Genomic DNA, 19,585 nt, shown 5'->3' on the forward strand with positions numbered 1-19,585 from the left:
CAGGCTTGCATGCTTATCTTGGCACCATAAAATGCCACACACTGGGAATGGGAGTGGGAATCCCAGAGTTGGGTCCTGCCTGCCATTTTAAAATTGCCTCTTGCCTTTGTTTTGGCATGGATGGAAGCAGAAAAATACAGGCCCATGAGTCACTGAGGTAGAGGCTCTCTCTCACTTTCAGCTTTTTATTGGTGAATTTTTAATTGGCCAGTTAATTTGCTATTGGTACAATGAGAGCAGGAATTTCCTCCTGCTTCTGGGGTTTCCACTGACGAAACTGAGGGAACAGCTGTGAGGAAATTCCCCGGCCTAATCTCCCAAAAATCCAAAATAAATTGTATGAACAGTATTTACCAATTAATCTGGATATTTCCTTAAAGGATCCAGTAGGTGCAACCTATTGCTTCTAAATCTACGCTGACTACTTATTGTGACCTGAATATTGATAGTGTGCATAAAATGCCCCGTAGATGGGAATTCCCACCCCTGCCATTTCAGGAAGTTAAATTAAGTGCGGCCAACCAATTAGAGGCCAGCTGGTGGAAATACCAGATAATTAGCATTGTGAAGAGAGGCTCTGCACCCAATCACGCATCTAGGGTAGGACATCCAGCGTGAGAGGGGTTAGGTTGTGAATTGGTTCCAGCCACGAATTTAAAGGCCCCCTTCCTTCTCACTCTCTCTTTAACTTTTATGTCAGCCTCTAAAAAGTGAACAAATGAAGTCTACTAACAGCCAAACGCTGCCACCGTCAGCAACAGACTCTGCTGCTACAAGCAGACATGATCCTGTTTGCAGGCCTTTTCATCTACCCTGGTGCCACTTTCACATACCTGACATAACTCACTCCCAACATGTTTCCAGTGTAACTCACAATAGAGTGGGCAATGAAAAATTGCAGTTGATTGGCTTTTTAACAAGCTCAATAGCTTGTAAATTGTTTTTTTTTTTCAAAAGCCCAGGAGGATGAAAAACAGTAAAAACTGGGAAATAAGAATACTGGTCTGAACTAGTCTTGTATACCTTAAATGGAACGCCATTAATACTGGAGAAATAAGACTACTGGTCCGAACAGTTTTTTCCTTCTGGGAGGGCAGGTGGGCTTCCGATTTCAGAACCTACTGACCTTCCATATTATCAGGCTGGCAGGATGACTTCAGATTTCTGACACAACTTCATCGTGCCATATTTTACGTAAGCGAGGGGAGTGGCCCACCCATAGGGCAACCATAAAATGCAGCCCTATGAAACTTCTAAAAGCACTAACTTCATGAAGATTTCAGGATGTACTCGACTGATTCCTGGAATGAAAGGGTTAGCTTATGAGGAAAAGCTCAGGTGGTTGGGCCCATACTTGTTAGAGTTTAGAAGAATGAGAGGTGATCTTATTGAAACGTATAAGATCCTGAGGGGACTTGACAGGGTGGATGCTGGGAGGACATTTCCCTTTGTGGAGGATTATAGAACTAGGAGCACAGTTTAAAAATTAGGGGTCTCCCATTTGAGACTGAGATGAGGAGAACTTTTTTCTCTCAGATGGTCTGTGGAATTCTCTTCCCCAGAGAACAATGGACCCTGGGTCATTGAATATATTCAAGGCTGAGTTGAATAGATCTTTGATTGACAAGGGAGTCAAGGGTTATGGGGGCAGACAGGAAAGTGGAGTTGAGACAACAGTCAGATCGATTGGAGGAGCAGGCTTGAAGGGCCAAATGGTCCACTCCTGCTCCTAATGCTTGTGTACTCGTGGGGTTCGGTGCTGTAAAGACATTATATATTTTTTAGTATTTTCACAACAGTAAACTCTTAGTGTACTGAACCTGGATTAAGTGCTTAGCTCTGAATTGGGACTTGAAGCCACACAATTCTCACTTGGAGGCTATATGGTGTCACTGAGGCACGAATGACACCTAAATAATTCACACCATACATCTGTTACTTCTCTTTATCCCTTTCTTTACACTTCTACATAAATTGTCCCATCTCATCTTCAAAGCATTGTTTCCTTACATGCAGCTAAAAGATTTTATTGAATCCGTCTTGCTGCTGTCTATAGCTTACTTTGCTCTTGACATTTTACCTTTTTGAATGCTCATTACAAATATCTTCAACTGCCTTTTAAATAACCACTAGTACTCACAACTCTGTGCCACTATTATTCTTTAAATCCTGCTCATTTCCTAGGTGACTTTTAATCTGTTTCTTCAGCAACCGCATCATGGGTCTTGTTATTTTGCTTGCTTTCTCCTATGGATGCATTTCCTTTCCAAATTCATTAGAATAGTCTTAAAAAGCTATGTAGTATGAAATGTACTATGTAGAAATCAGAAACATTTATTCCTAATGTGTAAGAATATATATTCTTTTAGTTCACAACCCTATTGCTATTTTATTTCTAAATGGGAAAATGTGGATCAGTATGTCAACCACTCGTAACATATTATGCTTAAGAGGCAGCACAGTTCATCTAAAAGTAAATTAGTAATTATCTTACAGCATAAATCACAACATGAATACATTTTGTTCTGAAAAGGGCAATAAACTCTCAAGCTTATATTTCAAATAATGATGGATTTCAATTTCCAGTTCTGAAGCCAAAAACTGCTTGACTGAGATACATTTTAAACTGCTTACAGTCATAAGTAGCTTCTCCACGCAATCAGGTGCCACGCTGTGCAAGTGGGTCAGGTGGAGCTGTAGATGAATCTTGTTGCTGAGAACATCCTGACAGAGAGGGCAGCAGATGACTGGCTGCATGGAATGCTGGGACATGACATGCATCTGGATCCTGTTTCCATCCTTACTGTTATAATTACAGTAGGGGCACTGGTAGAGCTGTAACCAAATAGCATTTAATAAAACTTATATTAAAAACTGGTGGTATACAGCACGCAAGGTTTCTCTGTTCTGCTTTCTAAGATAGCCGTATCATTTCATTTTGCAGTGAGAAATTATGAGTGCATTCATAAAACATGAAGTTAAATTGAATACAATGTTTAATCCTAAATACAATGTTTAATCCTTCATGTCAACAGGGTCAGCTTTATAACAAAGAAAAAGTGGCTAATCAACTTGTCCTTACTTTTCACAGTAAGATTTCAAATAGTTTTATCCTTATTCTTGTGAAAATTTAGACTTTTATATAAGTTGCTATTTTCAGTACTCTCAGATGGACTCCTTTTCATACTGTTTCAAAAATTAAGACAATTTCACCTTGAGTGATTTTGTTTCAGAACACTTTATGTCAAGATACAGCAAAGGTAACTCTAGACAGATTGAATATTTGTAAATAAATCTTTCATAGATAATTTGCTGGGAACTATTTAGTGAGCAATTCATCAGGGGGAAAATGATAAAGAAAACAGACCATAAAAGGAAAAAAAAACAACTGATAGAAAATCCCCTTTTATCTCTTACCTGCTCCTGACTGGGTTTGCTGCTACCATCTGACCGGGGTCTCTTGGAAGCAAGGTCATCATCTCCCCCCTGCGGCAGTGACCGGTCTCCCACTAGAGAGCTTTCTTGAGGTTCTGTACATAGCGTAATTGTCCCTGTGAAGAGAATATGACTTATCAGCATATGAATGTGCTCATGAACTGCAATTCAGCACACAAAAACCTGTTATGTCCTTCACTTTTATTAAAAACTGGTGAGCAGGCTATTTAGATTTAGCTCATCATGTAAAGAGGCAAGCTCTCTAATGTTTCCATTTTCTTACAAATATACTCCCAGAGATGTAAGCAGTCCCTTTTAGCCTATCTAGTAGCAACCAGCCTGCCACACTGCTTTGTTCACTATTCACCATTTCTGGAGAAAGGAAAGAACAGCAGCAAAGTAGCAGAATAAATCAAACGATTTCTCTTCAAATTAAAGAAATTAATTTATCTTCATGCATAAATAGTGCTCCCAATATTTATTTGGCTTTAGCTCAACTGGTGCCACAGTTGTGTCTTGATAGCAGGTTATAAGCACCTCCTACTGGTTGAACAAAGAAACTCCATTGTCTGAAATCATCAGAACTCCTTCTTACCAGCTAAGTGTGCAAAAGAATGTCACCCTTGCATTCAGTAATTTCTTATTACACACTGACAGCACAATATTCTAGTAATTCTATTAAACTAGTTTCTTAGCTTTGATATTTTAGCAAATAACATCCAAATTAATTTTGTTGTACAGAAGCCACAAGACACAGAGCTACACTGACTGTCAGTTCAAGGGAACTGCAATACTCAAAGATGATGGAAAACATACAGAAGTGTAAATTTTAAAAAAGCCAAAATATTTTATATATTTGAGTCTAAGAATTTAGTGACAGCATAAAATTGAATTTTAACAAGAAATTCTTCTTCTTTCACAAGCTTACACAAAGAATTGCAAAAACAGAACAACATAATAAACTTAATAATTGCTTCTGAGTTGTTTTGTTAACTTCTTGCTAGCTTGGAAAATTAATTAATATTACAATTTAATAAGCTCAGCAACCTGGATTTCAATCTGGTACAGTTCAAAACACTGCATTCAACATGTAAACATTAACTATGTTTTTATGTGCAAAACAATACTAAATGTTCATACCACTTAGATACTTATTGGTGGTCATTTTTTTACCCTAGTAATGAAGGCCATTCTACTACGTAAAATTCAAGCTTAATTCTTCTTCATTCATGGGCTGTGGCCACCAATGGTATGGTCAGTATTTATTGGACATTCACAATTATCTTTGAGAAGGTGATGCTGAGCTGCCTTTTTGAACTCACTAGAGACAAAGTTGTGAAGATAGGGAGTTCCAGGATTTGAACCCAGTGACGATGAAGGAGCATCGATGTATTTCCAAGCTGGGATGGTATGTGACTTGGAAGGAAACTTTGAAGTGGTGTTGGTGTTCCCTTGCCAGCCTTATTCAAGTTTGTAGAGGTCATGGGTTTGGGAAGCACTGTTGAAAAAGCCTTGGCAATTTGCTACGGTGAATCTTGTAGACAGTACACGATGCAGCCATATGAGTGAACAGAGTGAATATTTAAGGTGGTGGATTGAATGCTAATCAGGTAGGCTGCATCGTCCTATATATTGCTGAGCTTCTTATATGTTGTTGGAGCTGTTCTCATCCAGCAAGTGGAAGGTATTCCAACAAACTTCTGACTCGTGTCTTGTAAATAGTGAAGTGGCTTTTGGGAGTCAGGGGGTGAGTTAGTCACTGTGGAAACCCAACCTCAGACCTGCTCCTGTCATCGCAGTATTTATGTGGCTGGCCCCGTCATGTTTTTAGTCAATGGTGATCCTCAAGATGTTGATGGTGGGGGATTTGATGATGGTAATGCTATTGACTGTCAATGAGATATGGTTATACTCCCCCTTGAGGGAGATATTCATTATCTGGCACTTGGGTGACACAACTGTTACTTGCCACTTGTCAGCCCAAGCCCAAATGCTGTCCAGGTCTTACTGCATGTCAGATCATCAGTGAGCACCCTCATTTCTGATATTATGATGGAGTGGAGGTCATTGATGAACCAGCTGATGGTTGGGCCTAGGATACCACCCTGAGGAACTTCTGCAGCAATGTCTTGGGGCTGAGATGATTGGCCTCCAAGAACCTTTTTGCTAGGTGTGACTCCAACCAGTGGGGAGTTTTCTCCTGATTCCCATTGACCCCAATTTTACCAGGGTTCCTTGATACCACATTTCGTCAAATGCTGCCTTGACGCCAAGGGCAGCCATGTTCACCTCACCTCTTGAATTCAGCTCTTGTCCATGTTTGGACCAAGAATGTACTGAGGTCTGGAGCTGGTTAGTCAGATAGAACCCAAACTGAGCAACAGTGAGCTTGTTGGTGAGTAAGTGCTCCTTGACAGCACTGTCGATGATGTCTTTCATTAATTTGCTGATAACTGAGAGTAAACTAATGGGGTGGTAATTGGCCAGATTGGATTTGTCCTGCTTTTGTGGACAGAACATACCTAGGCAATATTCCACTTTTTTGAGAAGATGCCAGTGTCGTAGCTGTACTGGAATTACTTGGCTAGTTATGGAGCACAAGTCTTAAGGAGTACAGTTGAGATGCTGATAGGGTCATAGCTTGTGTTATATTCAGTGCACTCAGCTGTTTCTTTTAATCAGTGAGTCGAAGTGACTGAAGACTGAAGACTTCAGGAGGAGGCCAAGATGGATTATCCACTCTGCACTTGCACTTCAGCCTTGTTTTTGCACTCATACACTAGATTCTGCCGTCATTGAGGATGAAGATGTTCATGGAGCCTCCTCCTCCCATTAGTTTTTTAATTATTCGTCACCATTCACAATTGGATATGGCGGGACTGCAGAGCTTTGACTGATCTGCTGGTTGTGAGATTGCTTAGCTCTGTTTGTAGCATGCTGCTTCCACCAGTTAGCATGCTTGCAGTCCTGTATTGTAGCTTTGCCAAGTTGGCAGCTCATTTTTGGGTATGCCTGGTGCTGCTCCTGGCATGCTCTTCTGCACTTCTTATCAAACCAGGATTGTTCCCCCTGGCCTGAGTCGAGTGAGCATTACGCCGATCTACGAGGTAACAAATTGTGGTGGAACACGATTCTGCTATTGCTGATGGCCCACAGTGCCTCACAAATGCCGAGTTTTGATCTGCTAGATCTGTTCAAAATGTATCCCATTTAGCCTGGCAGTAGTACTTCACAACATGATGGACAGTATGCTCAGTGTGAAGATGGGACTTCGACTCTACAAGGACTGTGCAATGGCCATTGCTACCAATACTGTCATGGACAGATGCCTGTGTAACAGGTAGATTGGTGAGAATGAGAAGAAGCAGGTTTATTCCTTAATTATTTCACCACCTTCCACAATCTAGCAGCTGTGGCCTTCAAGTTTGGGAAGCTAGGTTAGTAGTGGTGTTGCTGATACCTAGGTCAATGCTGGGTTATCCACCTTCAAATTTTATTCTTCTTATACATTGTTGTAGCTGTTTGGTACAACTGAGTGGCTTGCTAGAACATTTCGAAGGGCACTGCTGTGGGCCTGGAATCACACATTGTTCAGACCAGGTACGGGCAGCAGATTTCCTTCCCTAAAGGACATTACTGAACCGTTTTAACAACAACTTGATAATTTAATGGTCACTAGCAAAGATATAAGCTTTTTATTCCGGATTAATTTAATCTGAATTTAAATTTCCCAGTTGCTATAGTGGGATTTTAATTCAAGTCCCCGGATCACTCATCTAGGCTTCGAATTACTAGTCCAATAACATAACCCGTATGCTACCGTACATCTGGTAATATGTTACCTGCGATACAAATATTTGGAATAAAAGTCTAGCCAGCTCTATGTCATAAAAAAGAAAAAATAGGCACATCAGTCTCAGACGTGCAATGCTGATCTTCCAGCCTATCACAGTATTCTTTCCAACAGCAAACTGCCTGGATATTACACTGGTTTTGGGTAAGCAAGTCACACACATACATCTCATGGTAAACAGAAAAGCACATTTACCAACCTTTACAACCTCATCCCTGCTCAGCATCTGATATATTTTTTAGCTCTTTATTATAAGCACTTTGAATTTTAACTTTTAATTTTCACCATCTTCCAGTCAGTTTGAAACAGAATTATTTTGAAGGTGACGACAGCATCATTGGACAATGTCGTGAAAATATATCCCATAATGCAATGAATATGAGGAATTAATTGGTGCCAGGTACTACATAAAATATATATAATATATATAAAATGTATATAAAAAGAATATACTATGTGATGAATACACACTGATTTATTTAAATGAAATATAAGACAGTGAAGCTATTTTAAACAGATGACACTATGTAAATGCTAATATACGTAAATTATTCCTATTGCGTGTTCTTAGTAAGGTCTTCATGACAAGAGCTATCATTAGTAGAAAAAAATCATACCTATCTTTTTGTCTACCGACAAATACTTTTACTTCATAACTGCTATCTTTTGACAAGCAAGTCCTTAAGCAGCACATATTACATTTATGGCTGACATTTAATTTTTATTAACATTATGTTTAATACTCAGCTTTAGAGCTTGCTGTCACATTCCTTCACACAAAATTGTTTCTGCTTATGTATGTATTCTGACCTCATTTTATTTTCACCTCTAACAATAATGCACTATTCTAAGTAGCTGCCACATGATATTTCTCAGATTGACACAAGTTCTTCATGATCCTGGTTGCTTGGTCAATTACAACAAAACAAAATGTGGTGTGTGATATTTGCACAGCAAGAATCTAGTCTACAAGTCAGGCAATTAACCTGGTTGCTGATTGCTGCTGTCTGCGAGATCTGATTTTCAAAAATAGCCCTGACATTGCTTATCTACTTGAAGATAATGTGGCACTATTAACATAGAATCATCTAGTTAGTATACAGTTCCAATTATTGTCTAGTGGGTACAAATAAAACACATTCATCTATTATGTCCTATATCCAAATGCCTACTTCTTAAATTAATTCTGTGACTTATGTCCAAATCTCAACCATCATTGTTAGTGCCTTTTTTTGTTAGTAATAATCGGTACTGAATTATCCACAAGCATTATAGGCCTCAGTAATGCAAAGAGCCAAATAATACTAATATAGTATCTGAAAACAAATGTGATGTATTTCAAACGCTAATAGGATTATCACTGAACCGATAATGAGAGCATCCAAAGTAAGAGTAGCAAACAGCCTGTTTAAATATTTAAAAGAGGGAATACAGAAGAGAAAGAAAAATTCTAGGGGCCAATCAGCTAAAATACTCATGTTGCAAAGAATTAGAGATGCTAATTAGAAGTAGTAGACTGTTAGCTACTTCCATTTAAGAAAACCATTACCACTGTCCTTAACTGCATATTTGAAAAAATATTAAAATTCACTTATTTGTACTATTTTGTAACACTGACCCCATTATTAACGTAATCATTGAATTTTTAGATACAATTGACAGCACAATGTAAAGTTACATTGATATATCATTTAAGTATAACAAAACCATGCATCCTTGCAATTTAATTATAAAACATTTTAGAATAATATTTCAAAATCTGAATATTAAAATATTATTTTGAATCTTATAAGTGATGATGTTTGGAAGGATTTAATCCAAGGAGAGATGTGCCTTTGCATCAGACATGCTGAATGTATTAACTAAATTTACAGCATCACAAATTTCATATTTACATAGTATTCACCTCATGCAACAAAAAGCTTTAATTGGATGCGTTCAGTATGACATTTTTGGCTTTCAAAAATGCAAATTGGTTCTTTTGTTTTTAACCTACAATATTAACATTCTGTACAGTTCAGAAGCTGACTGTAAAATTATCGAAATTTTCTGATCCAGAGTGTTTATTAATCCATAGCATTACAGGAACACCAAATCTAAAACATTGTTCAATGTGAATTTTAGTACTAAATCTCTACTACAGTCCATCATTAGTTAATTGGTTTCAAAGATTTTAAATGACTGCAGTTAAATAGAACACAATAGCAGATGTAGTGCTTTTCTATTATATTTTACATCTCTTGTCATTGATGTGAAATACAGAGATGGAAAAGTAGGTTAACCATTACTGACCCATAGTTCAAATGGCAGCATTTTAATGTCAAACTAAGTCATGCATCAAGTCCAAAGCTCAAACTTTGCAATGGTATGCCTACAGTTGGGTGAGAATATTTTTTGAGTATTTTACAAAGCCTTTGATTAGCCGTAAAGAAAACTTGCAAAATAAAATCAGATTTGTCCTTATAAAGTCTGTGTCCTTGATGTTTTAGTTTTAATTCAATAGATCAAGAATTATGGTTTCCCTCCTTAGTACATACCTAAATTATTTTGAAGTAATAAAAATAAATTAATGTTTGTGAATAAGGAATGCTTGCTCACAAACTAAGATATGTCTAATGGTAATTTCGCTTGGAATAATGAAGGTTAATTTACATCTTACTTGTGTATACTGTTATTATGAAAACGGTTCCCTTAAGCCCTGTCAGAGACACATTACATCAATGAAGTGCAGAACTAATCTGGAGTTTATCCAGATTAATACATTTGCATTGAAAATGCAATTCTGATTATAATTAATCTAAAGTGACGCTAGATTAAAATGCCAATATAAATGAGATATTGGTGAGTTCTGCTTCACCAGATGAATTTTCAGTTCAGAAAAAGCTGCTTGAATTCTGCTTCCTGATTATCCCAATGTACCAATTACTGGGATAAACTTGCATGCAAACAACATGGTGACACAAGTGTTTTAATGCTAGAACACAAAATGACAAGGTTTAGCTCCTAACTGGGTTTTATTTTACTAGGGTCTATATTGCATAATCTGAAATGATTTTGAAGTCGTGCAAATTAAATTGAACAGGCGAAAATCTATTTTCCTGGTGCAAGTCAATTTGGCTAGAATTGAAACTGCCTACTAGCTGTTGTATCAATAAAGTTACCACTTGTAAATGCTTACTAAAATTCCCTTATTAATTTTCACACAAGGCTGTGATGTTCCTTTTTTTAAAAAAAAGTTTGTATTTATTTTCACAGACTCATTTTTGAGCTTGTGTATCTTCTGTGCGTAAAAAGACACAGGGCTACCTGGAACCAATAGTTTTTAACCTATTTCAGTGTTTCTGCTTCACCGCATCCAACATAATTTAACTGCCTAATATGCTGCAAAAGCAGCTAACGTAATATTAATTCTTGACTGCAGTTTTCTCTTTGATACAAAAAAATCAGAAAAATACCAACTAAGACGAAAAAAAGCAAATCATGCATCCTGCAATATCCGCCAAATAAAATAAGGAACAGAGCCTGTGGTATTTATACCAGATGCTGGTTTTATGCAAGATGCGATTATAGGAAGACAACTTCTGCAAAAAGCATTAATTCAGAATTTATTGCTCAGGTAGAGAAGGCTGCTTTGTATTACTAAGGAAAATGACTAAAAAATAAGTAGGCTGAAAGGCCTCTGGTCAGTGATACTGATATGCCTCACCATAATGGAAAAAATACATGATTGGTATCTAATCCTTAGCTTAAGCAAAATTAATATGTCATCAGAGGAATCACAAGTACAGCAAAGATTAATGAAAGGCGCTTAAAATTACAAGCACGCAAACTTATTTGATTAAAAAATAATCTCACTGGCCATTCTGTAATATTCTTCAACTTATCCGCATCTATCCTGTCAGATGGTTATGATTAAAAATAGGTCAGCGTGAGGCTACTGATAGAAATCACATGTAAAACACACATGTGACGAATATAATTGAGACGGGGGAGGGGAACTGTGCAAATAATTTTAAGATCAAAGAAAATTTAATGTGGAAAAATGACAAAATCTACAAGTATTACCAGAGTCTTTGTCAGACTTCTTGTTTTCTTTGTTGTCTTTTTCAGTTTTGTCCTTGTTATCAGAAGCACCAGCTGAAACAGTGGTTTTACCAGGGCCTTCAGAGTCTTCACTCTGCTCATCTGCAATTAAAAATGTGAGGGAGATTAGGAAAGCAGATTACAAACTGCAGGGTTTTGTTTAGGGGAAACATTTACTCTATTTCATAGTCTATACTTTACAGATTGTAAAAAATAAAACAAATACCATATGCAGCTCAGTACTAATTTCAAAGCTTTTACTCGTTATTGGAAGGTTAAGTCTAAGTAAAATATTATTTAGCACTGGTATATCTAAAATAATGTAGTTAATTGCATGTCTGGATATCTAATTAATGTTAAACTTTGGATGTTTTCTCACAGCATTTGTAAAAATGATTATAAAACATATCTACATCTGTTGATATGAATGATACTAGAAAATGTATAGTTTACTTGTAGGCAGGATTTTAACAACAGTACATAATTGAATACAGTCAAGCACAACATTTACTGAATGCCAGAATAGAAAATTTAGCTAATTTAGATTTTTGGTCATTTAACATTGATTGGAAAATGTATGATTCATTTTAGAAAATATGATTGTCTATAGGGGGCACTCATTTAGATAAAACAATATTCTCTCAAACAACTTTCAGTTGACACCCATTTAAAAATGTTTGCTACAGACCATATGCATTGCACAACTCCATCTATATCCATATCCAAATCTATAAATACAAAAGCTGACACCAATTTAAATAGTTATATATTCTTCCAAGTTGTAATCGTGCTGGATTAATCTGTTTATGCAGTTAGCTGCATGGCTAGGGTTGCGCAGCACTAATCCATGAAATGCCCACTGTTCCTTTTCATCCTGTGATCATTTGTCTCTCACTGTGTTGATGTCACATTTTAATGAATTTTTAGCAGTCTGAGTAATGCCAGATAACCAGACTGTAACTCCCACAGCACTGCATGCTGCGTTCATTGCATTTCAAAATAAAAATCATATTTGCAAGTCCCGGTAGGAATTAAACAAATTAGGTGATGGAAACAAAATGGCGTAGTATTCTGTCGGTCAAAGCAAAAGACTGCACTCATCAGATTCATAAAATCTTAATAACCATAAGAATTGACCCTGAGGAAGTGAACAGGTCCTGAGCACACTGAGATACAGTCCCCCAGTTCTTGTTTGATAAGCAATGCTTTTGTTAACTGACTAAGACAAGTTAACCCCTTACATTCCATATTACTATCCCATTTTACATTTATGCACAACACATCAGCTCAGGAATAAATATAACATAACATTTTCATTGCAAATGCTATAGTGATTGAAGGGGGAGAAATGAGCACACTCTGAATGCTATGTTTTATTGATAGTGTTCTGACAGCAGGGTGAAATATTCCCTGTCATATGCCGCAGCCGGTTGCAAAAATTGCTAGTTTAGCACTCAGATGACTTTTGGGTGACAGCATTCCAAAATTCTGAAATGTAGAAATAATAAACCTGAGTGCTGTGCTCAATCAGTGGATTAAAACATTCTATGCATATAACAAATGCTATGTTTGCTTTTACACACAAGTACAGATTGTTTAATTTTATTTTTCAATTTGAAACCAATTCAATTTATTTGCTGTGCGTATTAGATTTGATATGAATAGGTTTTGCCTTAACACAGAGACAAGAAATGGGATCATTTTAAACTGATCTCTTTTAATCCATCTCAAGGGTGTGTTAAAAACAGATTGATCTAAATTGATTTGTACCTTGATGTGCACAGATTAACCCAGTTCATACTGATTAGAATTGGTTTCCAAACTCTATTGGACTGCATCTACTTCTCTTATTTGTCTCAATGGTAGTGTTTCAGTATTTTCCGACCCTGATTGTTAATCAAAGTAGAGACTCTGCAAGCTCGCTGGTCGCAGTAGGTGGACAAGGCTGTATTTGTAAAGGTGGTAGGGGAGCACAGTTTGGGCTGCTGTGAGTCTGTGATCATGACCTGATAGGACTGTTAATGCCAAGTGCACACACAGCTCATATCCAGTGTCGGGCCCTACAACCTTAGAAAGCTGGTGAAAGACCTTTCTTTCTCATCCTTGGGAATTTATGCATTGTTCTTTTACTGGATTTACTGACCCATTTCCCGTGGGCGAGGAAATGAAGTGTCACGGAGTGTCCTTACCTTCGGGGGACATGAAATTTTCAAGGCTATCACGGCACACATTAATAAAACATGGTGTGTTAAAAGGCAAATTATGAACCCAGTAAGAGTAACTATCATCTGGGTCTCATCAGTCAGTTTGCTCGGCTCTCTTCTGCCTTTCTGGTATGTGTTTTAAGAGCGAGAGAAATTCCCAGACATGTTCTCCTATACATCATCATGGAGTCTGACCCTGGCCTGACCCTCACAACAGTTTGACTAATCTGAACGTGAACAAAGACTTTATGTCAGCAGCACAGAGCAACTGTGGGATAGACTCTCCCCATCAACTTAATAGCAAACAGCAGTGCTGAGGCTATAACTTTAGAGGATTCCAACATGCCACAAACAAATAAACCTCTGAGGTAAACTGTTCACCAGATACATATTTTTATCTATTTGTTTGAATGCAGCAAAAAGAAAATATTTGTAAAAGAGCAACAGAGGCTTATTAGAAACTAGAAGCTGTTTATGGAAATATACATACTTTAAGCCCTCCGAAAGACATACAGTAATTTTTCAAAATGACTCCTATGTGCATTAAAATTTTACATCCTGCTTGTATTTTCATTATGAAACAAAATCCAAAGAAAGAAAATCCTATCTGGTTTGATAAGAAATTGCACAGTTTTTACATCTTTTTATTTAAAAAAGAGCCCTGATTTTTCCCATTGCATCTATAGCTAAATATGAAGTCATGTACTGCAGAAATTAAAAAGAATGATCAAGTAATATTTCCCTGGTTACAAGGAAAAGACTAAAGTGTATCAAATTAATGGCTGAAGGAGGACATGGCAGTCTATTTGCCTAATACATTTCTCATTATAAAACGTGAGACTTTCAAGGCCACAGGGTCTAAGTAGAGCTCAAAGTACTTTTTAATGCATAGGGTTTATTACATGCTGTGGTAAAAACAGGCACACTGCCCTGCTGAATGTTGGAGCTGTAGCTTTTCTTAATTATAATCAAAATTAATTAGCGGAAACTCCAGGGTTAGGTGATCTCCAAAGTGAATTCAATGATATTTTTAACTGTCTTTTTGTAATAGATATGTCACATTCTCAGTTGTGCCGAATATCATAAGCTTATGCTTGAGCAATGATTCATTTCCTAATCTGCTTTCATCTGAAATACCTAAATGGTATTAATTGCAGTTTAAATATATGCTACTTTTATTCTGGAAATGAAATGAAATGCACATTAAAAGGTGGCTTTGAACAACATTTTTGACAAAAAAAGGTTAAAATATATAATATGGAGAATGGCACAAGAGCATTAATCATCAGAATAAAATTAACATTTATTAAATTTTAACGAGGGGCTAAAAGAATCTAATTCTAATCAGTTTAATGTTTTGAGCCTATATTTTGCACATGCTGTTTGGAAGATAACCACAATTAACGTCTAAAGCCCACTAAGCTCTAACTATAATAATTCATAATATTTTGCCCTTCCTAAAAATCTGTGCCCCCTTTTTCCCTCAGCATCATAGTTCTGTCATCAGCCAAGGCAGTCTCACCATGGTGTCACTGACCAATGGGAGATGAATTCCTAGAGGGCAGGATTGGTCCCGCTTTCCTCAAGGTGCCTCCTCCCCTTGATGGAACATTCTAATATTGCAAATGGTTCTATCTAGGGTCAAGAGCAAGAACCTTCTCCTTTCACTATATGAAGTACAAAAGCTCTCTGAGGGGAATCAAGTTCAAATGCCATCTTCAAATGAAAATGGTTCTGAGTTCTGACCCTCTGAATGAACATTCCTACTCTACTACCAGCTTTAAACACCTCCTCCTACCATCCATTCATTAAAAATAGAGTACTCTTTTGCCCCAAAGGAATATTTAACGTAATGATGGACAATTGTTTTACAAGATAAAGCAGAAAATATAAAGCACACTTAATTTATATTAAGTGTTATGGATTAACAAGAAAAGATCCCAGAATTTGTGTCTATCTTTTACAAAGAAGAAAAAGATTAGTGTGTGTGAAATCCATCACTTCATATATAGTTTCTCAGGCTCTGGAGATGCCATTTTATTGCTGATATCTGCTCTAATTTTGACTCTGGATACCGTACCTTGATGTTAGACCTCAATTGCCCTTTCAGGGATCTCTGAGATCAAACTCTGCCGCCTTCTGCTTATGGGTAAATAATAAAGACTAAGGACAAAAACCTCTGACATACTGACAAAACTATCAGGTTCCATGTAGTAGTTAAAAGCATTACTACTAGTATATAGATCTCACCTATATTAAGGCATGGTCTTTGAAAGTGGTGCATTATGTGGATTATGGTGAAGTTCTTGCCATAGTGAATGTCCTGTAACAATACCATGAAATGTGACCTAAAAAACATTAGAGCAAATGTTTGGTCATCTTAGATCAGATGAAGTCTATTGTGTGTGACTGTTTCTTACTGAGGACGAGTATTCTAGGTAAACCTAAACTGAACTGACAACAAAATCCACAAATGATTTTCAATTCTATTACAGTCACCTACCATCGTAGTAGGTTTGCTGTAAAGTAATCAAAAGCACAGTTGTTCCAGACATAAACAAAAGTGAGTTTTGAATCATTGCACTATCGGATGTTTTACATTGATATTGTGGAGAAAAGGGGTTAGATTTTGATCTTCTGCAATGGTATAAATGGAGCAGGTTTAACATGGAAATAAAAATTGCCAGAGATGTAAACATTGTCAATAAACCATCATATGTTTTAAACTATTGTGCAATGTCAAAGTCACTTGGTGTCATAGGAACCTGGGAGAGTAAGCACAATTTGCCAGTTTTGCATGACTGATAAATGTGAGGGTATCATTACTGCAAATGTGATATTTGTGGCAGCACCCAAAATAAAATTGAAACATAATAAATATTTTTCCACTTGTCCAAAGAAAAGCCTGGTTATTTCCAATTGAAATGCTGTGCCATTGCTGGGTAAATGGTTCATTTTATTTAAAACATAATGCTTTTTCCCACAAGAGCATTTTTGACCATTTAGAAGGAGGAGAATACCGAGGGCAATGGGCTCCAGACCCAAATAGCCTACACTCCTGCTACTACTAAAGGAAATGTCAGTGCCATAACATAGCATAATATTCCTGAGCACTCCAAAATGCTCTCCTTTACCTGAATGAAGGACTGTAAACATAAATGTGGTTGGTGGGGGTGGGAGGCGGGGGGAGGGGTGCAGCGTGGGAGGCAGGGTGTGGTTGCATAAGATAAATAAGCACATGCACACATACAGGTAGGATTTGATATGACAAGATCTTGATACATACTTCACATTCTTGTTGTGGCCCATGCAAGCTAGTGCTTGATTGCCTTTCATTATGTATTTGTAGAAGTCGTCACAGAAATCAGTACACAACTGTTTATAGTAATATTCAAAAGCAGAAGCTGGCACTTAATTTAAAGCAAACTGGAGATTACTCTTTCTTTTAGTATGCTATTGCATTTCTATCATTGTGATATTCCAAGAGCAGTGACAAATTAGTATCATAAAAGCCATTCTGCAGATGTTGGAATTATGAAATAAAAACAGAAAATGCTCAACACCTCAGCAGGTCTGGAAGCAAGAAGAGGATTAATGTTTCAAGTCCAACATGCCTTTCTTTTGATCTGCAGAGGTGTGTTGAAAAAGTCGGGGGGGGGGGGTGGTGGTGGTCAAGTGAAACAAAAGGGAAAGTCAGGGATAGATTAGAGGGAAGAGGAGATTAAATACCAAAATCATCATGGAACAAAAGGCAAAGGAGGTGCGGTAATGGTAGTAGTAAAGAAACGAAGCTTTGGTCCAGAATAGGTATTATTAGCAGAGTATGGGTCAGCTCTGTCCGATAATAGAAGCATGGGCCAGAATATTACGCTGAGCGTGAAATGTTGCGCGATCACATCAGGTGTGCGTGCTGATGTCATCGCGCAGTCTCACGATGTTTCGTTCGGCGGGTGTGCGCCGGAGTCAGCTGCCCACCCGCCGCTAATTAAAAAGGCTATTAAGGCCAATAACAATCTCATTAACTTGAAACTTATGCTGCCCTTCCAACCTAGTGGTTGGTGGGAAGGCGAAAAGGCCAAGCGGCCTTTACGTTTTTTGGGAAACCTCATCCACAAGTGGGAAGAGGTTTCCTAAAGCTAATACACATTAAATAAAAACTTTATTTTGGAATTAAAAACATGTCCCATCTCATGTGACAGAGTCACGTGAGGAGACACGTTTTATTAAATTTTTACTGCCTTTATTAGTTTTTTAAAAAGTGCATCAATCCCTCAGAGAGATTAAAGTGCTCTTTCACCCACGTGTGCGAACTGCACACCAGGCCTGGCTCTCCCTCCTCCCCCGCCCACACAGGCGGTGCTCAGCGCTGCCGCTCACAGTCCACTCAGGGCGGACCTTAATTAGCCCACCTGTGTGAAATTGCAGTCCCGACTGCACCAGCCCACCCCCGCCGAGCACACCCGCCAAGGGCAAAATCCTGCCCATGAAAACAAGATACAAATTGGCACATTGGGAAAGAAAAATTCAAAATGGAGGACAGAGTTCATGGTCTGAAGCTGTTGAACTCCTGTTGAGTCCAAAAGGCTGTAAAGAGCCTAATCGGAAGATGAGGTGCTGTTTTCACTGGAACACTGCAGCAGGCCAAGGACAGAAATGTGAGCATGAGAGCAAGATGGTGAATTGAAATGGCAAACAACTAGAAGGTCGGGGTCAAGCTTATGGACTGAGGGAAGGTGTTCTGCAAAGCGGTCATCCTGTCTGCGTTTGGTCTCCCCAACCTAGAGGATACAAATTCTGAGCAGTAAATACAGTATATTAAATTGAAAGAAATACAAGCAAATCACTGCTTCACCTGGAAGGAGTGATTGAGGCCTTGGACAGTGAGGGGACAGTGAGGAGAGAGTAGGTAAAAAGGCAGGTGTTACACCTGGTACTAGTAAGTAATCAGTACCCTGGGAAGAGGTTCCAATCACAGGTCACAACTTTGATACCTAAATAACTATTAAGTGAGTTTAGGATTTTATAAACTGTGGAATTAGTTGATCTAGAACATTAAGAAAAACATATCTATCTCAGGTTTTGTTTACATGAACTATGCCCAACATATCAGCTAAACTGGTAATACATGGGGAAAAGGTCTGCAGCTGCTAATGAATAGATAGATAGCCTGAAGTGGCTAAGAAACAGACTGTCTACGCCATTGCTGAACCCAAGCAATAAAGTCTAATAAAAATGTATTTTTCTTTTCAAATCATTTATGGCAGAAAACATATGTTTCAGGCATATGGAACCTTTATATTTATTCATAAATTAGTTCAGCACCTTCCTCCCATTTATCACAGTATGAAAATGATTTTAAATGGGTGAGTTTTGAATGAGTTAAAATATCATCCTATGACCCTGTTGATTTATGCTTAGAAAATTCTTGAGATAAATAAAGGTTAAAAATTCTGCTTAATGCTATTTTTAAGTAATTGGTTAATGATTTTGTTTAAAATTCTTTAAAATAAAAATATTTAGTGAGGTATTAACCCACACTTAGTTAAAACAGTAAACAGTGGAACATCACCTGAAAGCATTATCCAATTAACTGAGTGGTGCATGGAAGAATTTCTACCCCAACTTGCTCCACAAATCTGTATCTTCAAGCAATCTACTTTCAGAGTTGAATTTTTTTTCTAATGCAGATTTGGTTGCATATTTCTACAGCTCATATCCTAATATGTGTGTTATACATCAGTGTGAAAAACTGAAACCTCATGAAACAAGTGTATCTATTTCATCCATTTCTAACAGAAAATGAAGGATACCTGGGAGTGATTACAAGGTTGTAATCTAATTTAGGGTTCAGACAGTGTCATCAACCATGAGAATGGACTCGAGCAATTTTAAACAATCATTTAAACTATTCAATTAGATTACAGCCTTGAAATCATTCCCTGTATTTTCCATTATTTAGGAGTATATTATTTCAATTTTATGTTTGGATTGTATTCTGCTTTGGGTTACT

General features: G+C 37.5%; 1 protein-coding gene across 1 annotated transcript in view; it reads right to left on the reverse strand.

Annotated features, from left to right (window-relative positions):
• zfhx4 (zinc finger homeobox 4) overlaps nucleotides 1–19,585 on the reverse strand; it is a 246,299-nt gene that overhangs the window by 23,792 nt on the left and 202,922 nt on the right. The window contains exons 5-7 of the mRNA XM_041190045.1: nucleotides 11,354–11,473; nucleotides 3,418–3,551; nucleotides 2,635–2,835 (exon numbers count right to left, since the gene is read on the reverse strand). Of these exons, the coding sequence (XP_041045979.1) occupies nucleotides 2,635–2,835; nucleotides 3,418–3,551; nucleotides 11,354–11,473 (455 nt within the window). The remainder of the gene's footprint in view (nucleotides 1–2,634; nucleotides 2,836–3,417; nucleotides 3,552–11,353; nucleotides 11,474–19,585) is intronic.

The sequence above is a fragment of the Carcharodon carcharias genome, chromosome 6 (assembly GCF_017639515.1).
Source record: "Carcharodon carcharias isolate sCarCar2 chromosome 6, sCarCar2.pri, whole genome shotgun sequence".
Classification (NCBI taxonomy): Eukaryota; Metazoa; Chordata; class Chondrichthyes; order Lamniformes; family Lamnidae; genus Carcharodon; species Carcharodon carcharias.